Genomic DNA, 27,919 nt, shown 5'->3' with positions numbered 1-27,919 from the left:
TTCAAACACCAAATTTGTGTGTTGCTCAAAGCAAGTTTAAAAAAAAATTGTCCATTATGGCTTGCTGAATGGCTTAATGCATTTTAGAGATTTTTCTTATGATTTGTAATAGCTTTCTCTAACTCAATGTGCTGCTGGAGATGCTTCAAACATTTCCCGTTAAAAATACATATACATCCAAAGCAAGGAGAAGAAAAAATTACACCACCAAACAGTGGTTTTCTCTGGTTGTTGTAATCTGGATGATTTTTTTGCTGGTGCTTTTGTATTTTACAAAAATAATGGGTATATTATGAAGTTAAATATAAAGAGTTTCATCCACTGTGCCGCACGTAAAAGACCACAGAGTATTTTTGTGTATTTCCATGAATGTGATAAACAAAAGGAGTTGTGTGACCATTAAAGAGGAATATGGGGAAGGGGAGCTCATTTAAACATATATTCGAGGAGAAATATACTCAGTTCTCTGAAAAATGTGGTAAGGAAACATTGGGCACCTAAGAGTTGAAGGCTGAAGTCAATTCCACTTTCCAGGGCTACCAAGCCTAGCCATGTCACCAAAGAAATGCTCGCTGGGCTTCCCTGGTGGCGCAGTGGTTGAGAATCTGCCTGCCAATGCAGGGGACACGGGTTCGAGCCCTGGTCTGGGAAGATCCCACATGCCGCAGAGCAATTAGATCCGTGAGCCACAACTACTGAGCCTGCGCATCTGGAGCCTGTGCTCCGCAACAAGAGAGGCCGCGACAGTAAGAGGCCCGCGCACCGCGATGAAGAGTGGCCCCCACTCGCTGCAACTAGAGAAAGCCCTCGCACAGAAACAAGACCCAACACAGCCAAAAATAATAAATAAATAAATAAATAAATGATTTAAAAAAAAAAAAAAAAAAAAAAAAAACGCTTGCTTCCCAACTTCGACAGCAGAGACTCAGACCCTCCAGACAATTTTTTTTAAATATCATCAAAGGGGGACTTGGAGCTTAACTTTTTTTTTTTAATTAATTAATTAATTAATTTATTTTTGGCTGTGTTGGGTCTTCGTTTCTGTGTGAGGGCTTTCTCTAGTTGCGGCAAGCAGGGTCTACTCTTCATCGCGGTGCGCTGGCCTCTCACTATCGCGGCCTCTCTTGCTGCGGAGCACAGGCTCCAGACGCGCAGGCTCAGTAGTTGTGGCTCACGGGCCTAGTTGCTCCGCGGCATGTGGGATCTTCCCAGACCAGGGCTCGAACCCGTGTCCCCCTGCATTGGCAGGCAGATTCTCAACCACTGCACCACCAGGGAAGCCCCTCCAGACAATTTTGATACTTGTAATAAACAGGACACAGATAATTGTGGTGTTTCCTTTTTTAAAATGTGTCAGAGTTACAACATACCGTGATCCATCATTATTATTGGTGAATCTTTCCTAAAGCACTTCAGGCCTCCAGAAAGGTCCAGCAGGCATACAGCTTCTTTGCACGTAAGAAGTCCCAGAAAGGTTTTGGAAGTGGCATTAATGAATGTAAAGTTCATCATTAAGAGAAAAGGTTTCTCTGAATCAAAGGCTTCTTTTTACCTCATTTGTGAGGTGGACTCTCCTAGTTCTGTACAAGCCAGGCTCAAAGTTTAGAGGGTGCTAATTCCGGTCATATGATAATGGCCAGGGGCAACCACAAGGAAGAACCTAGAGTAGACAGAAAATACATTGCTTTGGTTTTAACTCACCTTCATGGCGTGTGTTAGAAGAGGCTTCTACTTAATGCTCCATGGATTGAAAACACTTGAACCAAATAGATCCCAGCTTGGGATCTCCTCAGCTTCCCCACATTTTCCACTCTTCACTGGCAAACAAGTACAACAGTAAGACAGAACAAAGCATGGGCATGGTGGATTGATTGCTGTTAGGGCCCCAATTCTTCACCCTCCTGGTACCCTCCTCCTTTGCCATTTCACTGTGTGGTGCCTTTCCACTCTGAGCTTTGCTTGGGGCTTGCTTCTGGGGAATGCCGATCGGTCGGCAGGGAGGGTGCAGACTTGAAAGGGGCTTGTGGGACTGGGTTCGGTTGCTGTTCCCTCCTGCCACCTCATGGAAACATGCCTGGGGTAGCTGCAGGAGGATGAGACACAGAAAAGGGCTGAGTCAAGGCCACCTCCCCAGCGAGCCAGGCAAAACTAGAACTACCCAGAGACACCCCATCTAAATCACTGACCTAACTCGTAAACTAAATGAATGTTTACAATTGCACGCCACTGGGCTTTTATGGTTGTTATGCATTACTTCTGTGGCAACGGATAGCTGCTCCCATAGGTTTTCATTTACTTGACATCTCTCAGTGTATCTCTTGCCGCTTTTCTGAGGCAGGTTTGGTAGCAAAGACCTTCTTTGCTGCCACCACCTCCTGACACTCCCTCGACTGTGGATTCAGTCCTCCAGCGCTAAGCTTCTACTCTGTGTAAAGTGTTCTCATTTAATCCTCATAACCACCCTGAAAAGCAACTTCGTCATTTTGGGGAATTGGAGGAAATGAGGAACTTGAAGCAGACTGTTGAAATTATCTATCTAAAGTCACCATAAATTGGCAGAATCAGGGTCCAAACGGAAGACCTCTGATTCTGAGTTCAGCTGTATTTTCCATTACATCAGAAATGATAACCAAGGCTTAAAACTAGCAGAATGTGATTCTGTCCAAAGTCATTAAAGACAGAAAAAGTTTGTTTTAAAAAGGCAACTGAGTTTTATTCCATTATCCAAGATAACTGAAGTAGTTGACCGTTACAGGGCTCTTTTCTTCAAGCATTCCACCCTTAGCATTTTTTGTTGCTTAAATGTCCTTTAAGACATTGCTATTCCCAGTTGAGAAACAGCCAAACAACCAAGAGACTAAATTATATAAATCTTCCCCCATTTCTCAGTTTTATCTTAGATTTTATGTTCAATACCCCTTTTCAGCCAATCACTAATTATGTAAATTGTAAATTTGAAGATTAGTTGTTCCCTGATGGCAATACTCAATAGAATAAAAGTACACCCACAAAAATAGAAATTAAGAGAGGATACACAAAATATGCACCCATTTAAAAGGTGATTTTCTGGAGGATGTAATAACAAGCCAGATTCTTAGCCATCTCTCCCTTTTGTGATTTTGGCTCTTAAAAAACATAGAAACAAATCAATTAAATATTCTAAGATAAGGCAGTTTTCTAAGGGTTAATTGCAGGAGGTTATAGGGGTAGGATGGAAATAGGGGGAAGCAGAACATAGAGAATTAAGTAACATTTTGGTGAATGAAAATCACACCATATGAGATGTTATATAGACACTGCTAGAAACTTTACTCCAAATTTAGTTTACCAAGTCTAGCTTGATTTTATTAACATATTTGATTTTATACTTATGTTAATTTAAGCACCTAGATACTGGAATGATAAAAGAGAGGAATACAACTGTTTAGTTAAAAACTAGTTAAACTTTTAGAGGATAACATTTTGTCAGTGGCTGTTGCTTTAGAATTCAAAAACTGAATTTTACTTTGCATCTTACTTCCTTTATGCATGTAACTTGGAGCAGAAAATTCCCCCTTTAACAACTTCAGAGCAAAGCAAGAAACCACAGTGGTTTGCAGGCCACTAATTCTGTTACAGATGAAAGCATTCAATTATCTCTATAAAATTCAATTCCTTAGAAAATGTGTTTATGATTGACTAAGTACGTTTTTAAAATGTGGTGACACCACATGCTTTTATTCAAGATTTTGATTTAAAAGTTGGAACGAAGTAACTTGTGGTTCTTGGGTAAAACAAAGACATTAATCTGTTTTTTCAATATAAAAATATTTTCAATATAAAAAGGCAACCTAGAATACTTTTATTCCAGATGTTAGGCTAGGCTTGTGTAAATCTTCATTTTTTCCCACTACAGCCCAAACATACTTAAAAACTGCAACCATTTAAAAGTGGGTCATCAGTTATATTAAAATCTTATTTACATGGCATTTATATTTAAAATAGTGTGATCAAATACTGCCAATAACAAGTTAAAATAGCTTAGAGATAAGATCTCTCATGGAAAAAACCTTAACAAGATCGAAAATCAGAGTTAATTCTAGCTTAAGTTCAAGATGGGTGGTCTCAATGGAATCACTGTTGGGCAGTGGTTAAGGCCTCTCTGATGATTGCTACTTCTCACCATAAAAGTCTACAAGTACACAAAATTCTGCATAAAATTTCAGAGGGTTCTCTAGATTAATCATCTCCAGCTGTGAGCAGAAAGTTAAATTTCACTTAATACACACACACGTATATGTACATGTTTAAACTCCCCCCGCCCCAAACAAGCAGTCCATCCTCGGCTGGGGTTATGGCTGGTGTTCTCATGTCCTCTGCCCCAGCCAGCCAGCTCAGTAGCACAATCTCTGTGTAGATTACAAGATCCAAAGTGTAGAGTTATGTATGGCTTTTATCTCCTGGCTATCTAGGTTCCATTATTAGATGTGGGCTTCACAGTAGCACCTACCTAGCTTGTGGTTGTCAGTTTTCTGCTCACCATACATAGCAGCTCAGTAAAGTTGTCCAGCTTTCATGCACATTCAGATCCACAAATTCTGTTCCAAGACCTCATTTTGGCCCCAAAAGTCCTCTCCATCTATCCAAATTCAATGCATCCTTGAACACTGTGCTTAAATCGTTATCTTGTCCTTCCTCGTCCTGCACCACACTGTTCAGAAGCAACTTCTCCTTCCTCTGTGATCTTATCTCTTTCCTGAACTACTTTCTAAACTTTTTAAACAAACTTATTGCTGCACAGCATTAAAGTAGGTACAAAAAAATCAAAGATTATAAAAACTATGGCAAATCCCTATCTCAAATAAGGTCATGTAGCTTGGACTGGAGCACAGTAACACACTCTATTCTCTCATAGCTTCCTAAAGATCGTGTTGGCTTATCCCAGAACTTGCTACCCGTAAGTCTGATTCAATGTTCTTGCCCTCAGTTAATGTGGTCCGCTTTAAGAACGTAATTAAGTCTACGTGCAAACTAACATCAGATCAATTCTACAAGTATTTTCATATTCATTGCAGCAGAAAACAGCTTTTATGTATGCCTTTGACTTTTTCTTTTGGATTCCTACATCTGCAAACTTTTAATTTTTAGGTTGGGCTCATCTTGTATTATTTTGATGAAAAGGATGAGAGTCTGTTAAAAAGAAGCTGGATAACTGCATGGTGCAAATATATTCTTGAGCAGCGGATGAACATCTGATCTTCACCCTAGTTCTTGGGCACACCTCATGCTGAGAATGAAGGCACTGGAGTACATCTGTTTGATATTAATAGGCATGGTTCCCACACTAGGGCTTTCAATTTATTTTGAAGCAAGTGGGAAAAAAGGATTTGCCAACTGGTGAGAAAGCCCAAACATACAAATAATACTTCTCTCCTACCCTTCAGCCCCTTGAATATGCACAATTATGGACACTGGGGTTGCTATAAAAATCTTCCGGCGCAGATAACCAGTGTCACTAACAGCAGGGTAACAAGCAGGAAAGTTCCCAGGGTGAAGTGACGATGGAAAAGGATCTCTTCTAGTCATCTGTCAACTGAAGTGATGTTGCAGTTCAATGCTGGAAGGCTCCTTTCAGATTGTTTACAGAGTTGTATGGTGTAGCAATTTAAGTAGGATTTGTTTAAGTAGGTTTCCTACCAACACAAAACGAAATCAAGCTAGTCACTGGGCTGTTCAATGCCAAGTAGCAGAGTGTATTTTAGATTTTGAGGTCCCTTTTGTTGCATCCTAAAGTAGGTGTCTTAAATGGTCTAATGAAAGCAGTCTGCTAACGAGAGAAGTACTGATTCATCCTAGGAACTGAGTTCCTGCAAGGCACGAAGAAAGTCTGGTTGATCTAAAAAGTTTGTTTTTCAATTATTTCATGATGATATTAATTATGAGTACGTCTTATGTATTATTTTTCAATGAAATCTTTAAAATACCATTTGCTGTTTTTGCTAAGAGTACATTTTGAGGGTAAATGTGAATTTCACACTTTCTAGTCCATTTACAGCACAGATCATGTGTATTAGATCATTACTTGGTACAGGCAAGCTCTGAAGTAAACTAAAATGCCTAACCTACTAGCACTATGAGGTGTGTTTTGTGTATGTATACTAAGCAGTGCGTATCTGTCTGCCAGGGGAGTGGGATAATCTTTTTATGTAACACCAAACTTAAAAAATAAAAAGATGCACTCAGTAGCATAATTCCATTATGTGAAAATACACACAACAAATTTTTTTTGTTTCTGTACAATTTAGAGTGTGGTCAGCAAAATATAATCCCCTCTAAAAATAGATCAGTCTAAATCAAAATCAATGAAAACGATTAAAAATTAGTCCCGTAATAACATGGTAAACAACTCAAATCGCTTTTTTTTTAATGCTAGGAAAAATGTTCACCTTTCAATGGTGACAGTACTATTAACACAGGTAGAGAGCCAACAAGGTAAAAAGTGAAAGCACATACACAGACACACACAAATATATATAAAATTTGACCAGAAATCACAGGACATTTAAGCAACGTTTTCTTAACTTTTTTTTTGTACTTTAAATAGACTAAAATATTTGGTGTGGGTGGTGGGAAGGAAATCAGTATTTCACAATTTTAACTTGAAAACCAGCTGAAATAAAGCCTCAGCTCATTGTTTAATTAAAAAAAAAAAAGGAAACACATCGTATTTTGACAATCATAGGATTAAAGCTTACAAAGAACACATCTACCATCTACATCACAGTGCACAGAGGATGCAGCCTGAGGACTACCACAGGGAAACAATAACAGACTCTGCATCCAGCATATTGCATTACAAAATTAATGCCGTCTTAGAAAAATCTCACCTCCCGCGGTCGGTGTTGCAGCTGGTAAGCACCTGAGGGGTAGGAGGCCATCAGAAATGAGGGTGCTGCTCAGTCTGGATCAGGACACCCGACTCCTTCACCTGCCACTGGCTGATGCATTTAGTAATCTCAATACAACATTCACTGAGAATAAACATAATAATGCCACATTCTGGCTTCTTGAGCAGGATAGTCTGGGGAATGTAGTAGAGGATAGAGCATCAAAGGCCATATTTTCCCTCAAGAGAGAAGAAATCCACAGCATTACTCAGTTTTCTTTTACTGTGAAAATTTAAATTTCAGATTAAATTTAACCCCATAAAGACATGATCTGTACTTACATATACACACAGGTTCTGAAGAACTTTGCTAGCTAGTTGCCTCTTCTGTTTCATTAAACCACCAGTTATCTTCCCTGGATGACTGTGTTAGTCTCACTACCACGTTGGTGCCATTAGCTATTACTGGTATACATCTCACATTCCATACACAATAGTAAGGGATTGGAGGACACATATGCTATAGGGCAGCTGAATTTAATTGCAACTATTACAGTGTTTAAGCTGAGGGTAAGTCACAAGAACACTTAAGGCTATCAGCTCCTCCTTGGTGTGCCTGGGGCTTTCCTGGGTTTAGCACTCAAAGTCCTGCATCCAGGGGACTGCCTCAGTCCCAGGCACACCAGGGCAGTTGGTCACCCTAAGAACACTACTTACTCACTCCTCCCCTAGTATTGCTAGAGAAAAGGTAAGAATTTTCAAGAGTATATAGGGCTACTTATGAGGGAATTGGCTCAAAAATATTTTTAGGACATTTGCTAATCGTTAGTTCCTAGAAGTCAGTATCTTACTTAACAGTGTCAATTTTAAGAATAGTTGGTAGAACGTAAGCAAATTGGTGAGCAGTGTATAAAAGTTCATCCTTGAAACCTGTTTTCCCACAAATCCTCTATAGGTTCTTCTGGTTTTGTCCAGTTGTGTAGCATTTTACTGTCTCTTTTTGAGATTTTGTGAGCTAAATAATAGTTTTATATCTTTTCATATTCTTTTCTTTTTAGGTGAAAACACGCCAACTATTTCCTACATTCTTGTTTCATATATTAACATGAAGACTGCCAACTGGGGCTATTTCCCTCAGATTACAAAGGCCCAGAATTATGTTACTTTTAACTGTGCCCTACCAGAAGGTCTGGCCTTGGGAAAAAATGGCAAAAAAAAAAAAAAAATTCTCAGATATGAACGTTTTTATTTTGCCTACAAATGCTGTGATCTAGCTCAACAACCACACAACTGCTTTCATCTTAATCTTTATAGTTTTTCTTGTTTTGCTGTCTTGTATAGAAATGGTTAGTGTCACAGTTTCACTATCACTAATAAAAAGATATAAATATTAATGCCTTAAAGGCCAGGGTCAAAACAGCAAAAATGAAGCCTGAGGTAAAGTTGGTCTAAGAAATGACCATTTTGGGTTCTACATTTTGCCAAAAAATAGGGTATTTTTAAAAAATGTAAAAGCCATGCATGTTACCTACTTGCTATGTATGTGATAATTCTTTCTCCTGATTAAAATTAATCTGTGTGTATATTAGTTACATAAAACCAATAAATGACTACATTCTTAATGCAGGTACATACATTCATCAGAAAAGGACCCTAATCGTTTACACCAACATTTTTTTTTGCTGTTTGAACAATCAAAGAACGTGAATAAAGAGAGTGACAAACAATTATTTTCTTAGGAACTTACTGAGAAAGGAAAATCTCTTTGGAAGAAAAAGACTTTAGTAAGACTTCTATTCCTACAGACAAATGCTGAGAACTAACTTTATGCCACAGCATTGTAATCGGTAGGACTAACAGAACCAGAAATATGACAAGTTACCTAGTGACTAACGCTGTAAAACAGCCAAAAGCTTTAAAGCCATAGGGAGAAAGAACAGTCAAGTGTGAAATGAAAAATATGTAATAGTTAAGTACTTTTACAATTCTAAAACTTCACTTTTGTCCTTAAATCAATATATTATGGATTTCATGGTTCAATAAATTAGCATATTTAATTAGAAAGAGAAAGTAAATCCCTACTCCCCACCCAAAAGAGCAAACTGGAAATTCTATAGAAAGTATGAGCTTTTTTTTTGTTTTGTTTTGTTTTGTTTTTTTTTAAAGAGGATAGAAGAATATAATTTGGGGGGAAATTTGGTTGGAGAAAAATCTAAAAGTCCTTTGTGTGGAGTTAATGAATCCTCACTCCTAACATCAGTGGTACTATTCTTTCAAAGGGCCCTTACATCTCAATCAATGGTGAAATTTTGGGTCTATTATGGATCTCATGGCAGCAAACCAATTAACACTGAAGTTAACTCAGGCTAATATATACTCTGGTCAGATACTCTGTGACTCAGAAATGGCCCAAAGAACTTTGGAAAATCCATTTCTGTTGAGCACAGCTAAAAAAGTCATCCTGAGGCTACCCTTCAATACAGGAAAACTTGACTTGGTAGTGGTGCTTCCCAGGTTATCTTAAGCAGCATTCTTATGCCGGGGGGCGGGGGGGAAAGAGCAGGTGTGGCGGACACACAATCTAACATTATTTAAAAAAAAAAAAAAAGGTAACCTTAAGCAAGTACCTTCCAGAGACCACTCAGAGCTTTTTTTTTTTGATGTTCCAGTTATGATTCTTAATTGTCAAGCTGCCTAAAAATGGCATACTAACTGAACCGCCAAATTAGGACCCTGGCAGAATAAAAAATTTACCCTGATGGTCTGTCCGTGAAAGGAAAATGTCTGCAAGAAACTTAAATATTTTTTACTGATATGAGATTTAAACAATAGAATCATTGAACACTGTTAAAATGTATGCAAATGACCCCTACTGTTAAGATTTTTCTGGAAGTGTATATGTATATATAAATCCATACATACACATTCTATAATTTATTTCCTACTAAAAAGATTTAAGGCAGTTATGCTATATATAAAGTTAGCTATAATATCCAAGCTAAAACAGTTTCTACTCAAGAAGTTATGTGAACACATTAGACAAGTTCTCATCATAAAAGCTATCATGAGGCTATCTATATCTAGTATAGCTCACATTTCCTGGTTGAGGCTTCAAACATAGGAATTCCACTACAAGAGATAATTTGTCCCTCAATCCCCACACACAAAAGGTAGTCTGAACAGACAAAATATTTATGAAAACTTGAAAAGGAAGATATAAAAGGAATTCAATAGGACTCTGACAACCTCTAGACACCACACACTATCATTATTACTCTTGATTGTACTAAATACAACCACCCAATATGCCCCAAGGTGGAAACAGGGCTAGTATTATGAGGAAATCACTGGCTGCAACTAACTACCGGAAAAGTTCATAATCCTGAACATAATTTACAACAGAATCTGACAATGTATGCTATCGTCACAAAAACATTTAACTGGATAGAATTTCTGAGCCATTTGTAAGATTTAAGTGACTGACCAATCTGAACAACGTCAACCTTTGTGGTGAAGAAATTAGGACCCTGGGATTGAACAGCACCGCCCTTTTTGGTCTTTAGTAAAGTTCAAAGGAGAAACATTCTGATGTATGCAGAAACAACATGGTTGGCAAGGAAGAGGGCAACTAGCAAAACCACTAGGGATACATGTTGTCAAGAGAAGGGAAAGAAGAATAAAATTCAGTTGATGAATATAAAGGACTTAGCAAAATAAAGTTCACGAAGGAAAGAAAATGGGCAATAATGTGTTATGTCTAAACCTCAACGTGTTGCACCAGAGTAAGAGACAAGATCACGGGTTGCTTATGTCCACAGTCTACTTAATTATCTAAAGAGATACTGGGGAATGGTGGAGGGGTGGCAAACTGTGAAGCTGGAATGTTTAGCTATGAAAGTAAAGGCTGTACATAAAGACAGATGTTAAGTACAGTGAGGATTGTCTTGCATTACATTACATCCCACCATCAACCAGACCAGGAGGGCACTGATTATTGAGTAAATGCTCAAAGTGTTTAGTTATTTTAAAAAAAGAAAGATGTTAAAGGTATATTTGGACAATTTTTGGAAGAGGTAGAGAAACCAACTGGGTATATATACTCTTTTATTTGATTTCAACTAGCAAGAGACTAGACGGATTGTTTTTCAAGTTCAAAATCTTAGTCTTGATGAAACTGACAATAAAGGCACAAATAAAGTGAAATTATCAATAAAATAATTTCAACAAAGGAGAATATCTGGCAATGTTTAAAGGACAGATGAACCAAGCAAAACTAGATATGATATGAGGTTTAAAAAAACCCCAGATATTAACAATTTGCAAATATATACTTAGAATACAGAATAAGAGTACAGAGTAAGAATATATAGCTTTCAAGAAAAATTAGGCAGATTTTCTTCTGGCAAAGTGACAAGTCCTGAGAGAGAAAGTAACCCCACACGACTAAGATGGCTTGAGAGTCAGTACCAAATCCCAGTTATCTTTTTATTACTCAACATCTATCACACTGGGTAGGTAAAGAACAGGCATCAATAAATGTTTATTGAATGAATGTATATCATAATGTACAATTAGCACACTAACTGGTATAGTTCAAATCTAGTCAGGAAAGTCAAACTTTTTTTTAAGCAGTACAAATTTTTTAAGAAAGAAATCATTCTATTGGAGTTCCTATGTGGAACTCCAACACAGAATAAAAATGAAGCTGCCACTGGCCAGGCCAAAGTCAGTGGGAATGTCACCAGCCTCCAATTCCCTAAACCAGCCCTAAGGTGTATGTAATCCACTGTGAAAATCACCATTTATCTTAGAAATGTGATAGAAAGCATGATCATTCAGTTCTCATGTTGTTAAACTGAGGAAATTACCAGCACTGTGTAGAAGAAATTCTAAATGATGTTGCTAATCTAAATAAAGACAAAATTCTACAGAGAGGAGATCTTATCACTTAGAAGAATGAAAACAAACCCTATAAAGGGAAAAAACAATCAGCAAAAATTAGGCCACAGTGGCCAAAATAGAATGCAAAACCAGCATCACATTAAAAAGCAAGGAAGACCATTGAACACACTCATACAAATTAACCACTGCAACCACAAAGTCAACTGCTTGACAGGTCTAACCACTGAATACATGGGTGCTTCCAAAGAGGTGAGTCCCAGTTTCATACTGTACAGAAGAATCCCACCATAACTGTAGAGATGTGATCCACTACTGAAATGTTACAGATGGTACTGCTTTGCTTAACATATCAATGCAAGGGCAACTGCCAGGATGTTCTACCACTTTCAAAGTTGTTCTTTACCCCCAGACAAAGAACAGTGTTCCCTAACATCACTACAAGTCCTCTAGTAAGTAAACACTTCCAAAGGGCAGAGCCTCCACATTTCCAACAGGTCTGACGGCGGTAATACCTGGGACATTTACTCTATCCACAGGATGGGCTGTAGAAGTAATAATTATCGGGCAGCAGGACATCTGGAAGCAAGCAGCCAGTCACTACAATGGTGAAAATTTGCCCAAGGCAGAACTAAAGAAAGGGTTGTTCAATTAAATGGTACTGACCTGGTGTAAACTTTTTACAGTAAGGACGTGAGGAAGAGGAAATATTAGTGAGAATGACACATGAAGCAATCTATCACAAAGTAAGGCCACCTTCAACTATTATAAACTGTAGAACTAATCTGATCCTCAAGTTTGGACCTGTGTAGAGGTTTTTGTATAAAGCATAAACACCTAGTAAATTATGAGTTTCCTTTAAAATAAGCCTTTGCATTTGATGCCATTTTCTTTGCCAAGAATGCCTATTTTTCTCTCCACATGGCTTGCTCCTTTCTCACCGAAGTGGTAGCTCAAGCATCACTACCTTACAGAAGCATTCCCCCTGCTATGCTTTATCACAGTACCCTGTTTTATCTCCTTCATAGACAAATAAGCTAATTAAGCATTATAGAAACTGCTATCTCAGCAAAGGCAAGGGCCTTATCTGTCTTGTTCACCTTTACCCAAAGGCTAAGAAAGTTCCTGGCACACGTAACAGGTGAACAATAAATATTTGTTGAATGAATAAAAAATTACTATACCAAGTTTACATGAACACATACATGCATACACAAATATAGAAAAATGGGGAATATCTAATAGAAAACAAGCAACGCTGAAAGTATTGAAAATAACACCTGTAGATAAAGGTGAATATGGTTTCAAAAAACAAGTACCAAAGATAATCTGTCTTTAAAAATATGAAAACTTACTAGAAGGGGACCAGGAGTGGTTACTTTCCATTTCTACTGAGATGCAAACAAGAAATGTTTAAACTGCAATGAGTTAACAATAAACATAAGGATTATCTGCTGCAGGGTGGACTTCCAACAGAGTTTCTGACATCTCCTGTCACTGTAGAGCATAAAGCATGGTTGGTTCTAATAGTCACCACATATTCAGGATTAGTTAAGAACAGCTCAGACTGTAGGTAATTATAAGCTAAAAAACTTGCTAAACTGCTTCTCCCCCAAATTTTAAAATTCAGAATTCATAATTATGTAAAATAACATAGATTGTATAAATTTAATACAACATACCTTAAAAACAGATGGCCTTTACCTGCTGATCATACCTCAGCATTACTTTTCTAGGTATTTTGCTGAAGCAATTACATTTACAAAAGGTCCATTTCATAATACAATCTGGTAACTAAATCAAATGAAACTCAACTCAAAGAGCACTAGGTTTGCTATTGAAATATTTTAAAATACCTTTTTAAAGAGTGTTTATATCTATAGACTGAATTTTTAAAAAGGATAAATATATTGAAATAATTGTAGCATATCCCTGAAAATAATTATACTGCCACCTGTGCATTTTTTATGAGGTGTAAAGATAAATCAAAAGACTGCTAGGTTACACAAGTCTATTATCATCTGCTGAAACTGAAATTTGGTATAAGACAAAGGGACTTACTCCATATGATTTGTTACCGTACCCCAGAATTAACTGGTGCTGGCGGTATCAGTGCAACCATTATTGGTGATGGATGTCACGCTACACTGTTTTGGTATCAGGACAAAAGTGGAAATAAATGGAGGAGAGGTTTGGAAAGATTTCCATAAGGTTTTAGCAGTAAGTAAACAAACACAAAAAGAATGAATATTTAAGACCCACTGAACACATTAAGGTCAAGGATTTCAAAAGTTAATCCACTTTTCTTCCCCCAAGAGTTTATTTTTGGTAAAAGGCAGAAAAATTAGTTTTTCTACAAGGGAAATCTGCTTCTAAATGATAATTTGAAAATCTTGATATATATTATATATTAAAAAAGACACACAAAAATAACAAAGAAGTGGGAATAACAGATTAGGTACTGTAACTTTATAAAGGATTGCCTAAATCAAGAAGCAGCACACACACACCTAATTTATGCAAACTAAAAATGTATATAAACAGCACAATACTGTGATACTGGATCATGATACATTACCTGTACACATAACTACTACTGTTATTAATAAACCTTTGGGACACTCAGTTTTATGCCCAACAAGACATCAGTAAGTCTTTAAAATCTTCTCTCCTCCTTTATGGGAGGGTATTTCTAGACACTAATTTTCCCATCTAATATTCAAACATAGGAAACCGATTCCACAAGGTGCTTTAATTGATGAGACCTCAAGTGCTGTTTTCTCTTGAATTTTTGGATAGTAAACAGTCCACGGGGACCACACACAAATACTATGACAGAAGAGTTGGTACATTAAGTCTTTTGATGGGACTTGACTGGTGACAAAGCTTTATGACATGCTTGAGCAACGCACTGAAGGGGATCCCATCTGAGTTAATACTTTGTCCAACCACTGTAGAGGTCCATTCAGATGAAGTTCAATCCAGCAAGGAGTGCTTGTTACCGTCTGCCTTCTGTTAAAAGAATGCAAGAAAATAATTATGAAATTAAAAGAATAACATGGCTATGGAAGAATTTAGATAAATCAAAAGGTTGTATCAATATATACTAAAACCTAGATTCTTTTCTGAACGAGTATCAAGTTTGCATATCTACTATTTTGAAAACTGTTTAATCCTCAAAGTACTTATGTGACTTTTTTTCTTTTAAAGAGAAAAAAAACACTGTTTTCCCCTCAAATTAAAATTAGTAGAGTAACCTTATATTTACCGTCCAAAATGGGACACCTTTAAGAGAGAATGTAGTCACTATAAATAATCACTGCCAGGGCAAGAGACATAAACGAGCACTGTCCCAAGCAAACCAGAATATATAAAGTCACCCTACTTATTAATCATCCACAGAATAGAAGATACTCAAATAGCAAATGAAGTCCAAATGGAACAGGATTCAAATTTAAAGTATATCAAAACAAAAGAGAATTCTGACCCAAGCTTATCACAGAATGTTAAGAGTTGGGGTTCAACTTTCCCTGACAAAGCCAACAACCAACATCCCTTTTAGCAAAATCATGCAGGCTTTTTAATAAGAAACACCTTTAGTACTTCAAACAAAATGAGCTACCCTCTGGGAATCACAATTGTTCAATGACATCCTGTCACTTCCACATACTGATTTTAGTTCTTATTTATTATATACAATAAGTCAGTAAGTCTGCTTGCTTCTTCAACATGACAGCCCTTCAAACATGAGAAAAGGCCATTATCAACTCTTCACCTCCATGTGACACATGCTCAATATAATTTAAAACTGTATTTCAAAGGATGTGGTTTTCTGTAGCAGATGGTGTCAGTGCCCCACTATACCCTTCAGATTTTCAGTGTTCTCTAGCCAATTTCCAATTGTAGGCATCTGCATTTCTGTGCCTGAGAACTTCTCTGCTCTGTCCACATATATAGCAGATCAGAAGTGCCAGGAAATTAACATCCCCAGGAACAGACCTCAATGACACAGGAATTGGCATTTAAGCGTCCAGTTTCCCTTCTCTCTAGGTGGGATAATTCTGTGTGTTCTTTACTGTTTTCCAAGGTTTTCCTAAGGGAATAGCTCTAGTGACCCACCCACTAGAGTAGATGGGTTAAGAATGGTACTGGCTGCCTTTCCTCCCTCCCTCTTTTCCCTACTTCCTCCTTCCTGACCAGTGTTCCCTCCATTTCCTGAATAAACCTTTTGCATGCAAACCCTTGTCTCAGGGTCTGAGACACACATTATGTGTCCCCCACCTGTTAATTCACTTCAGTACTAATTCACTTAACTGAGACATATTTCTCAATTAACTATGAATTCTTTACACATCTATATTTTCTGCTTACTACATGTCCTGATTTTTATGCTAAGCAATCAAGCTGGCACTAAAGAAACTAAAAAATAAGTTTTAGAAATCCAACCATTAGATCTATCTCCTTAGCACCAGTGTCATTAAGGATAAAAGGTTCCACAGTTCACAGATATATGGGTATTTGATTTATTTTGATCTGTAAATGTTAAAGGAAACTACTTTATTATCCAAAGTAGATGTACCTGACTCCATTATCCATGAAAACATACTGTATATTACTGCTTCTCATACAGATTTTAAATTAGCTCTGGGTTAAAGAACAGCACAGTCCACAGTGAATGAAGGGCAGTATCTCTCTCTACCAATCAAAACTGGTCTTAACAGGAGACCCACAGATACACATGGAATTCTCCCTGACCTATGCAATTCATATTTAATTCCACTGAATTTCTACCATGTTCTTCAACATTATGATCTTTTGAAGAGAAAAAAAAATGTCTGACCTAATAAATTGGTATCAGATGGTACTATCTGAATCTAATTTTAATATCAACTCAATCCAAGTCCAAAGGGAAAATGAAGCTCAGCATTCTTTAAAGTTATCACATCTCAAAGGGGAAATGATTAAAACAAAAGAGAGCTACAGCAAAGTCAAAAAGTGAATTCTTCTACTAACATAACTTGGACAAAATAGTGACAAGTCTTCATTCTAGGATATACATATATAACACATAATATATTTTTACAAAAGTACTCAAACCAGTAGATCTCAAATCTCACCATCACAAAAGTCATACACCTCACAAAACTTAAGACAGGGAATCAAGCTCAAATGCAATGAAATAAATTCTGAAGAAGGGCCCAAACTGCTGAATGAAACAGGAGTACTATTACTATTCTATATGAATATCTTCTTAAGCAGACATTCAGACAGTAAGTAATGTGAACTGAAGAAAGACTAAGTAGTTTACTTATACTTTCATTCTTTAATATGCTGATGAAGTATTCCCTATCTTTGCTGTGGAATCCAATCAATTGTTTAATTTATCAATGGCGTAATCTATCTTATCCCTTGATGACAGATTAGCTTTGGTAAAACTCAATTACGTAACTGCTACTTACTATCCTTAGAGAAGAGGTGAAGAGTCAGGGAGAGCTTTCCTCAAGTCCCCTCTCTACCACTTAGAATGTGTCCTTGGGCAAACTATCAAATCTTTTCTAAGCCTATTTCCAAATAAACATTAGTTTGGACCATTTTTTACCTTAGAAAGATTGCAACCTTATAAAGAAAGGATAAAAACAGCAACAGTAATTCTCAGCCATGTTGAAAGGCGTGAGATACTGCACCTAAAACACAGCAGCACAGTGCCTGGCACCTAACAAGTACTCCCTTCTATTACTGAATGAAGTTCCACCTTTTAACCTTATACTGAAGTTGTCTCAACTTATTTGTCCAGCCTTATTCTTCTTTACTTTCTATACTCCAGTCAAACTGAACTGTACTCTACTGCCAGGATCATCACTTTCCACCCCACAAACCTGTGACTACTGAAATCCTAGGCATCTTTCGGAACCCAGACCCTGTGTCATCACTACCTCCCCCAGCCCCAGCGAAACATCTCTTTCCATGAACTGACATAAGCCTTCCAATATGCCATTTATGGTACTTAACACTCTGCATTCTGTTACGGTACCCATCCATACATGTTTTAATTCTTTGTTCCATAATGCCAGCACAGGAATTTGCAATAGTTTTGAATCCAGAGGCCCCCAACTTTCTTTTGTTATTTTACATAAAGATCTGCTAACTCTATAAACCTCAAGGAAAATAAATACACATGAACTTCAGAAGATACAAAGAATGAAAGAGAAAAGAATTACGTTGTGGAAATTTAAGAACCGAATATGTATTTCATACCGGTATTCTGCTCCCCACCCTTTCACAAAACTCATTCTTATGGTGCACATTCTAGTTAGCTGATACACGGCTTCAAAACCCTGATTAACGGACTGAGCCAGAAGAGCAGCAAATTCCTGGTTGTTGAAGATCTTCAGGTTACAGCCTACGATTGAGAAAAAGATTTAAAAATTATGTAAAAAGAATATTACTATTAGAAAATCATTTTAAAAGGGCTACAGATATTAGAATATGAGCATGCAAATCATCTCCTGATTCCTAAAAGTAATAGCAAAGAAAAACTCAGCAAGTTGATACAATAGGTTTATTTACATTGTTGTATCCATACCTGGTGGAATTTTACACACTGTTGCAGGGTGCCAGCCGTATCTCTGATTACAATTGGGGCTCTGCACAAAGATTGCACTATCACTTAGGCACTCAGCAAAAACTTCCCCGCCTATGTAATATAAGCGCACTCCTCTTCCTAAAACAAAATATATATGGAATTAGTTTTACAACATTTACTATTTCAGCATGACTTTCAAAGAGTCTTCTCAGAGGATAGTAAAATGACATAAAGTATTTTGATGACTTTTTCCATAGCTATGCTTTTCTGAAATCTAACTTTGAAACATACCACTGTACACTTTTCCAAGTATTTTTTAAAAATGATTTTATTGATTTGTAAAGATAGTACGTGCTTATCAAAAATACTTAAGCAATGCAGAAAAGTGAATGGATAGCAAAATAAAGAATTTCATACAAATTACAGTTATTTCTAAATAAATAAAAGAATTCATTTGAAGGAATTAACTAATGTCTGGATTAATATGCCTTTATTATAATAAACAGTATTTCTTTAAAGAGCCCACTATGGTTAAGAAAAAAGGTAATAGGGCTTCCCTGGTGGCGCAGTGGTTGAGAATCTGCTGCTAATGCAGGGGACACGGGTTCGAGCCCTGGTCTGGGAAGATCCCACATGCCGCGGAGCAACTAGGCCCGTGAGCCACAACTACTGAGCCTGCGCGTCTGGAGCCTGTGCTCCGCAACAAGAGAGGCCGCGACAGTGAGAGGCCCGTGCACCGCGATGAAGAGTGGCCCCCGCTTGCCACAACTGGAGAAAGCCCTCGCACAGAAACGAAGACCCAACACAGCCAAAAATTAAAAAAAAAAAAAAATTAAAAAAAAAAAAAGAAAAAAGGTAATAAAAATTATCAAGAGGTTAGAGTCATCTGCCCCTTTTAAAACTATATATATTATGGGGGCAACCAGCTCCCTATTTATATAAGCAGAATTAGATAAGAAAAAATTATATTGGGAGATTTTAATATACCTCTTTCAGAATTTGACAGATCAAATATACACAAAATATTAGCAGATCAAATATACATAAAATATTAGCAATACAAAGATTAAAGAAAAAATTGTGAAAAGCAGAATTCTAAGATAGCACTTAAGATTCTCACCCTGGTGTATTTATCTTCTCAATTATTCAATCAAACACTAATCTACATACTGCTTAAAGGGATTTTTCGGATGTAATTAAGTTCTCAAATCAACTGACCATAAGAAACTAAGACTACCTTTGGTGGGCCTGACTTAATCAGGTGACAGCCCTTAAAAGGGACTGGGCTGGCCCTGGTGAAAGTGATTCAAAGTGTGAGCAACAGGAATTCAACACAACAGAGTCTTCACTGCTAACTGTGAAGATGGAGGGGGCCACGCAGGTGGCCTCTAGTTGCTGATAGCAGCCTCTAGCTTACAATCTGCAGGAAATGAGGATCTCAGTGCCATAACTTCAAGGAAGTGAACTCTGCAATAATCACCTGTGAGCTTGGAAAAGGACCTCAAGCTTCAGATGAGAACACAGCCCAGCTGACCCTTTGATTTCCCTTTGTGAGACCCTGAGGAGACTCCTAACCCACAAAAACTGTGACACAGTAAATTTGTGTGGTTTTAGGCTGGTAAATGTGTGGTAATATGTTATGCAGCAAAAGAAAATTAATATAAACCAACAAGCCAGATTTACTACATAAATATGGAACCTGGTGCCCTGTTCTCTTAATGACTACAGAATACTTATATAAAAAATAAAGTTGTTCACTTGACCATTAGGAAAACATTAAGTCCAAAAAGTAGAGATTTTTCAGGCTATAGTTTCTGATCAAAAGCACCCAATAAACTAGAAATCAAAAGTAAAAAGAGATGATCCAATAATTACAGCAATCTAAAATTTTGTACAGAAGTAAATAAGGTAGGGTAAACGTTTTGTTAAATTTTTATGCAGAGTCCTAATTAGAACCTGGAAAATTCAGAACTGTTTTAGTTAAAAGAGGGCAGATATTCAGAGGCCTTCCTCACCTATAAGATACCTGAGTACCTTAGGAAGATTATATAAAATTTATACATCAAGCAAGATTTGAGAAATTCCACATGGAGCCAACTAACAGACCTCTGAAGTCACTAGTACTTGCAATATCACACTGACTCTTTAGTGATCAGCATTATTTCTCATACGAGTGACGGTTAATTAAATGAACAGAAGCTAATTATTATTAAAAGAAGTTACTTTAAGGTGATGAGAACTATGTTCAGTTATTTTTGTGGTGCTCAAACTATTTTTTACGTCATTGTCAAAAAAATACTGATGACCCAAAGAGTTGCTGTTTATGTGGATTACATCTATGCAAACTTACCATATTATGTGTGAAAACTGAGATTCAAAAAAATTTATTAATTCATTTGAAAATCAAAATAATAAACCCACTACATATTAACATAAACAAGTTTATGAAAAATAACCATTTTGCAAACCAAAGAAAAAATCAGTGAGAAGAGTAGCAATGTTCTATATTTTTGCAAATATCCTTAATGTCTGGCTTAAGAGAAGACAGTAGAATTCTCATCAGAGTCTACGTTTAATTCCTTGCAAAATCATAAGCCTTGTAAGCCTCTGGAATACTTCACTGTACAGTCAAGAGAGAACGAGAGTGAAAATGGCAAACAGCATCTTAGTACCACTGTGAAAATTGTTTTCACCTCACCAACTTGCTGAAAGGGTGCCTGGGATTACCACATTTTCAGATTCTATGAATTATTTTTGAACAAATTAAATGGTAGTCCTTGTTTTAGATATCCTGCTTCAGATTAATAGTGTGCAGATCTGATATATGAATTCACTGAAAGGGGGAAAAAACTAGGAGACGTAAACAAACTGAAAAAAAAAAATTCATGATTTGTTAAAATTACATCCCTAAAATCTGAACATGACAATTTTATGACTGGTAGAGGCTCAGCAAAGTAAAGTTATTTTAACACGTATTTATTGAAGGACTTCCCAGTATTGAGGGTGCCAAATTAACAGAAGCTCAAGATAAAAGTTCGCAGATGGAATGATCACCAGGATCTACTAAAAGCTGTGAAGCTGTGCACTTAAACATGACTGCCCTTAAGGTGAGAGAGAGAAGGCAGGCTTTTTTGCACACAATCTCTTGATGTGGTAAACCACATAATGCTCACGTTACGAGTATATGGCATTGGTTTTTCACATAAGGAAAAAAAACATACCTATATGTCTTCTTGTCATTTCTACTGTAGCATTTCTGTTGACGTTAGAGAGTAAACCTAGGCAGAACCTCTCTGAATTTGATGGATCTGTGAAGCCGTCTACGGTGAGTGAGGGCTGTGATGCATGGAAGGTCTCTCCAACCCTCTGGTTTAATTCATAATACGCTATTGAACACCAAAATGCAGGTTCTGAGTAAGTAACAGGCTGCAAATCTGGGGCAGAAAAAACAAACACATAAAAGAAATGTGTGTGAATAATTCAAGCCACCTCAAGCCAAGAATAGACTGAATATCATCACTTTTACATGTTCTATGCCAGCCTACACCGGCAACAGCCCAGGAAACAGACTTAACATCTACATCACGAACTCCAGATTCCAAAGATCACTCCGGATTTTCAATTTCTCAAATTTCCCCTATCTCATTAAGTTATTCTAATCTTCAAACAGCTTTCTTAGACTTTATGGTGAATCATTTATTCTAACAGTAGTTTTACCCTGCTTGTGCCACAGTCAATTTGCATTATAAAGTTAATTTTGGCTAGGACAGAGTAGAACAAAGCTGAAGCAAGGATTAATGAGTCAAAAGCCACAGGGGAAAAAAAAATGTCATGATAGGATACAAAATATGACATATATTTGACATTTGTCTATTTTAACATGAGATTCTCACTGAGTTACCCTAGTTACAAAAATAGAAAACCCAAATATACACAAGAAACAGAAAGTAATAAAACATACAAAAAAAAAAGAAAACATACAGCATGCAAGTGGAAACAGAATATAAATCAAAAGAATCTACATATTTCATGAGAAAACGAGGATCACATGTATTAAAGTGTTGTAATTTTGATTAAAATGCATCATAAGCAATATCATGGGGAAAAAATGACAATTTTGTAGAATAAATTCCAATGTGTAGAAACTGAAAAGAAATCGTGAAATAGGTAAAATGAAGACCAAGAATAAACTACAGACCGTATATACATGTATATACGTATGTATTAGCTATCACATATATATAATCTCCCATACTACATGTACATATGTGAGTGATATATGTCTATATATATTTATACACACATTTCATATGAATAATTGCTATTATAAAATATATCAGAAACTAAATATATACATAAAAATCTAGCCATATAAGAAAATTTTTCATGAATAATGAATATGATTTCCATGAATAAAAAGATTATTAACTCCTTATATGTGCCGGGAGAAAAGAGTTTTAGTAATATTGAGGCACATTATCAGTATCATTTTTAGAAAGCACTAATTTGAACAATCATTTGATTATTCACTGGGATCTCTTCCTCATATATATGGAAAATAATTACCAGAAAGGACATTTAATTAAAAAGGTATAAAAACAGTAGGGGAAAAGTATCTGCAACTTACCCAAACTATGATTAACAGGGGAAAGAGTAGTAGGAGACAGTTCTGCTGGAGATCCTGAAACAAAAGATTCAATTTTAAAACAGCTGTAAAAGTACTTCCATAAGTTCTGACCAAATAATAATAAAATTGATTGTATCTGGTTGTAATGGTCACAGATAATACAGATAATTTACATACCAAGAATTCAAAATATACAACTGCTTAATGGAAGTTTAATTTTGGAAGCTTCAATACATAAAAGATACAAAAAAGTCCTGGCTTCAAGCTACCCTCTTCCAAAGGCATCCCATGTTGCCAGTTCTTTGTGTACCTTTCCAGAAATATTCTTCAAACCATATAAGCAAATATATTGTGTTCTGTGCCTCCTGCTTTTTATGTACAAATGGTAGCACAGTTCTGAACTTTGCTTTTATTATTACTTATTCTATCAGAGATGTTGACATCTTTCCCTTTTACTTACGTATCTATTTATCCATCCATCTATCCATCTATTAGCTGCATAACATTACATTATGGAATATTATGATCCCATATTGATGGATATTCAGGTTATCTTCAATCTTTTGCTTTAAGAACCAAGATTCTAATAACTAATCTCACAAGTATGCATATTCTCAATTGTATCTGAAGGGTAGGCTCTAAAAGAGAAACTGCCAAATCAAAGGGTTGTCCATCTGTAATTTGATAAATTTTGCCAAAATTGGCATCTATAGAGGTTGTACCGGTTTACATTCCCAGTAACAACATAAATAGGGGAGGCTCATGTGCTATTGTTGATAAGTAAGAACAAGGTCTTAACAAGTATAGTTTTAATTTGTATTTCTCTTATAAATGACATTGAGCAGTTGTATACTTGTTTATATTTTATTTCCTTCCTGTGAATAGTTTGTTTTTTTCTTTTGCTCAATTTTCTATTGTGTTGATCACTTTTCTCACTGATTTACAGAAGGCTCTTTATGTTTTAGTGATATTAGTCTTTTCATGGTATGGGATGCAAATATTTGGTCACCTGGCTTATGATTCTTCATCCCAATTTTGATTAAGCAGTGTCAAAAAAACTTTTATGTGATATAATTTATCAATCATTTTGGGGTATGTCACATTTTGATAAAACAGTGGTGATAGCAGAAATTCTTGGCTTACTCTTAACTTTAAGGAACTACTTCTAGTATTTGCCCATTAAGTATGACGCTGGCTGTGAGGATGAGAGAGAGAAAATTATTTAGGAATTGTGCATCAATAATCGTAAGCAATACTGGTCTGTAGATCTATGTTGCAAGCACAAATATTACGCTGTCTCATAAAGACAAGCTAAAAGGTTTAAGTCTTTTCTATGCTCTGTAACAGTTTATTTAAACTACTTAGCATTGGAATAACATATTCTTTAATATTTCAGTAGAATTCCCGTGTGAAATTCTTTGCAGTTAAAAATTTTCTAGGGTTTATTCTAAGACACTTCTCTATTTCTTCTATGAAGGTTGACTGTTCAGACAGCTCTATTTCCTGGAGTCAGTTTCAGTAAATTATATTTTCTTAGAAAAGTATTCATTTCTTCCAGTTTTAGGTAAACTGGCTAAATCTAATCAAGAAAATAAGGGAGGAGGGGGCACAAACACATAAAATAAGAAAAAGAAGGAAGAACCACAGACACAAGAAAAACAGTGACTGAGAGATTACTTCACTCAATTTCATGCAACTAAATTTTAAAACATATTTGTTGTAAACTGTTGTTAAATAATATTATAATTGTAGGATAAATTTTGTTTTCTTATCATTATTCTCTACATATTTTGAGAATGTTACCCAAAAAAGCATGACTTACAGCTCCCAAGCTTTAAAAATATAGCAATGGCATAGATGTAGAATAAGGTCAGATGCCCCCTGTAGACCTCTCCCCTCTCCACACTATAACCATGACCTAAAATACCAGGCAACACAGGTGAAACAGCAATTCCCACATAAACTAATGAATCAAAAATAAAGAACAGGTGATAATGATTTTTGAGAAGACAGAACAGCCTTCCATAACAAAGTTCTTATGTTCTTTTTTTATTCCTCAGTTTGAAAAATCTGTTGGCAAGTCACAACAGGTACAGCTATGAAAGGTCAAAATATATTTAGAACAATGAACTAAAACTCACTGCTGTTTCCTGAAGCTGAGATAAAATAAACAAAGCCACTATTAGAAATGGAGGAAACTGCCCAATTTTTCATATCTTTTAACTGTTTACTCCCTCTATTAAATACTTATAAGACGTGACCAGTAGAATCACAGTTCATTAGTTTAGACTAAAAGGAGTCCAGTCAGATGTGATAAAAGTTACACTATATATTATGAAAAGAAAAGTTGATTATCATCATATATAAAATTTTTAGAACTTAAATTAAGCTAAACATTTATTAGCTAACAGAACTTTCTAGAAACTTTTTTCTTGAACAGAGCCAGGTAAAATGAGGATTAACCTATTAGTTATTCGTATATACATGCTTCTACTGAAGTCTGGAACTTCCAGTTATGAGAAGTAATAATCTCACTATTTAAAGCTAGTTTATATTACTTGCAGTTAAAACATCTAGAGAAACCCTTGTGCACGTAACCTTGCATACAAGTTCGCAGATCTTTGTAGGATACATTTTTTCAACAAGGAAATATTAGATCAAAAGGAACGTGAGGTTAAACTTTTATAAGTACCAAAGTACCTTCCCAAAATGTTTAGACCCACCAACAATTTATGAGCTAGTGTTTCTTCATGCCATGTCACTACCTTCTGACATGTAACAATTTGAAAGGTTTAAATGGGGCAACTCTGATTTTTTAAAATTTTACTTATTTTTATTTTGTTATAAATAGTGCACTCATGTTCTTCATGTCCCTTTTCTATTAACTACTGTTTTTTTCCTCTTTATTTGTAGGTTTTAAATTTAGAAATCAGTTATTAGGCTTGTCATACATTTACAAATACTTCCCCAAGTTTTTTTGGTTTGTTTTGGTAGGTCTTTCAAAGTAAAAAAAATTTTGTATAACATTATTTTTTAGAGTTTTAGGTTCACAGCAAAATTAAGCATAATGTACAAGAGTTCCCATATACCCATGTACACATACATGTATAACCTCGCCTGCCATCAGTGTCGTGTGCCACAACGTACATTTATTGTAACTGAGGAACCTACATAGACATCATTATCACTCAAAGCCCATAATTTACATTAGGGTTCATCCTTGGTGCTGTACATTCTACAAATTTTGACAAATGTATAATGACATGTATTCACCATTGTAGTATCATACCAAATAGTTACACTTCCCTAAAAATCTTCCGTGCTTACCTGTTCATCCTTCCCTGCCCTCTAGCCCCTAGCAATCACTGATCTTTTTACTGTCTCTATAGTTGTTTGTGCCTTTTCTGGAACATCACATAGCTGAAATCATAAAGTATATAGTCTTCTCAGACTGGCTTCTTTGACTTGTAATATGCATTTAAGGTTCCATGTATTTTCATGCCTTTATTTAGCAGTTTTCATTTTAGCACTGAATAACATTCCATTGTCTGGATATGCCACAGTTTATTTATTCATTCACTTACTGAAGGACATCTTGGTTGCTTCCAAATTTTGGCAATTATGAATAAAGCCACTATAAACATCCATGTGCAAGTTTCTGTGTGTACATAAATTTTCAACTATTTTAGGTGAATACTAAGGAGCATGACTGCTGATCGCATGGTCAAGAGTATGTTTAGCTTTGTAAGAGTCTGCCAATCTGTCTTCCAAAGTGGCTGTACCATTCATTTTGCATTCCCATCAGCAATGATCTTGCTGCTCCACATCCTTGCCAGAATTCATATTTTGAACATTCTAACAGGTGTGCAGTGGTAACATTTTCAATTTTATATATTCAAATTTATCAACCTTTTCTTCTATGGTTTTATATGTTGCATAGTTCTTGCTCAGATTATTTAAAAAATTCTTCAACACATGTCCTAGAAATTAGAGTCTCATTTTTTAATTTAAGCATTTTCTCCAAATGGAATTCATTTTGGTATGAGATGTTACATGTTTAGTATCTATTTTATAACTTTTTGAGAAATATTAAAATTACTTTGAATTTCTTGAGCAAAATTAATGGCAAAGAAATGTATATTTTACTTTTATAAGTTTCAGTGTGTTAACTAACCATAAGTTATTATCATTCAAATAAGAAAATAAAAATAGACTTATTCTTTCAAAAGGCATATATGGAAGGACAGGAAAGTTAAAGGCCTTAAAATCATTTAGTTTTATCTTTGCATTCATATTACAGAGATAATCCCGAAGAACTAAAATTATCTACGATTTTGTTTTTATACCAAAAAAGGCTTAAACATATGCTTTAAAAAAATCTCATTTACTGAATACACAGACGAATCACATTCACAAACCCTTCAAAAAACTGAGAATCATGATGGATTATTCCTTCAACCATATCCCTACTTAATCACCAAACAAGTCTTACCTCAGCAATATATTGCAAAAGCAGGCATTTCTCCCCATGTCATCTGAAACGAGCCAGAGGAAGTCTAGTGCAGTAGTTAAGAACAGAATTTCTAGAATCTGAGATCCTAGGTGCAAATTCCTCTGTCACTTTCTACCTATCTTTCTATGATGTTCATTGCAGTACTGTTTTTTATGAATTATATATAATGTTTAAAGTTTCTTGTTTTACCTGTTTAATTTTTTATAATGAACATCCACTTGTTGCATAATTCAAAATGTTGCAACATAATTTTAACCTGTAAAATACTGTTTAACTTTTATTTGACATAGAATGGTAAAAATATGAGATTAAGCAAAAATAAAAGAAATAGGTACTATGTCAATTCCAGTTTAAAAATACATACTTCCTTCATGTTTCTTTATTATGTTCTATGTATTTCCAAATTTTCTACAAGCATGAATTATGTTCATA

General features: G+C 35.8%; 1 protein-coding gene across 5 annotated transcripts in view; it reads right to left on the bottom strand.

The window, feature by feature from the left end:
- Positions 1–2,687: 2,687 nt before the first annotated feature.
- SMAD2 (SMAD family member 2) overlaps positions 2,688–27,919 on the bottom strand; it is a 107,731-nt gene continuing 82,499 nt past the window's right edge. For all 5 annotated transcript variants that reach the window (XM_082354602.1, XM_082354604.1, XM_082354601.1 and 2 more), the window contains 5 exons: positions 22,975–23,028; positions 21,569–21,781; positions 18,348–18,485; positions 18,020–18,164; positions 2,688–14,776 (listed from right to left, as the gene is read on the bottom strand). In XM_082354602.1, coding sequence (XP_082210728.1) covers positions 14,653–14,776; positions 18,020–18,164; positions 18,348–18,485; positions 21,569–21,781; positions 22,975–23,028 — 674 coding nt within the window. In that variant the 3' untranslated portion in view covers positions 2,688–14,652. The remainder of the gene's footprint in view (positions 14,777–18,019; positions 18,165–18,347; positions 18,486–21,568; positions 21,782–22,974; positions 23,029–27,919) is intronic.

Source organism: Balaenoptera borealis (genome assembly GCF_965194805.1).
Source record: "Balaenoptera borealis genome assembly, chromosome: 14".
NCBI lineage: Eukaryota > Metazoa > Chordata > Mammalia > Artiodactyla > Balaenopteridae > Balaenoptera > Balaenoptera borealis.
This window is presented reverse-complemented; position numbering and strand designations above follow the sequence as displayed.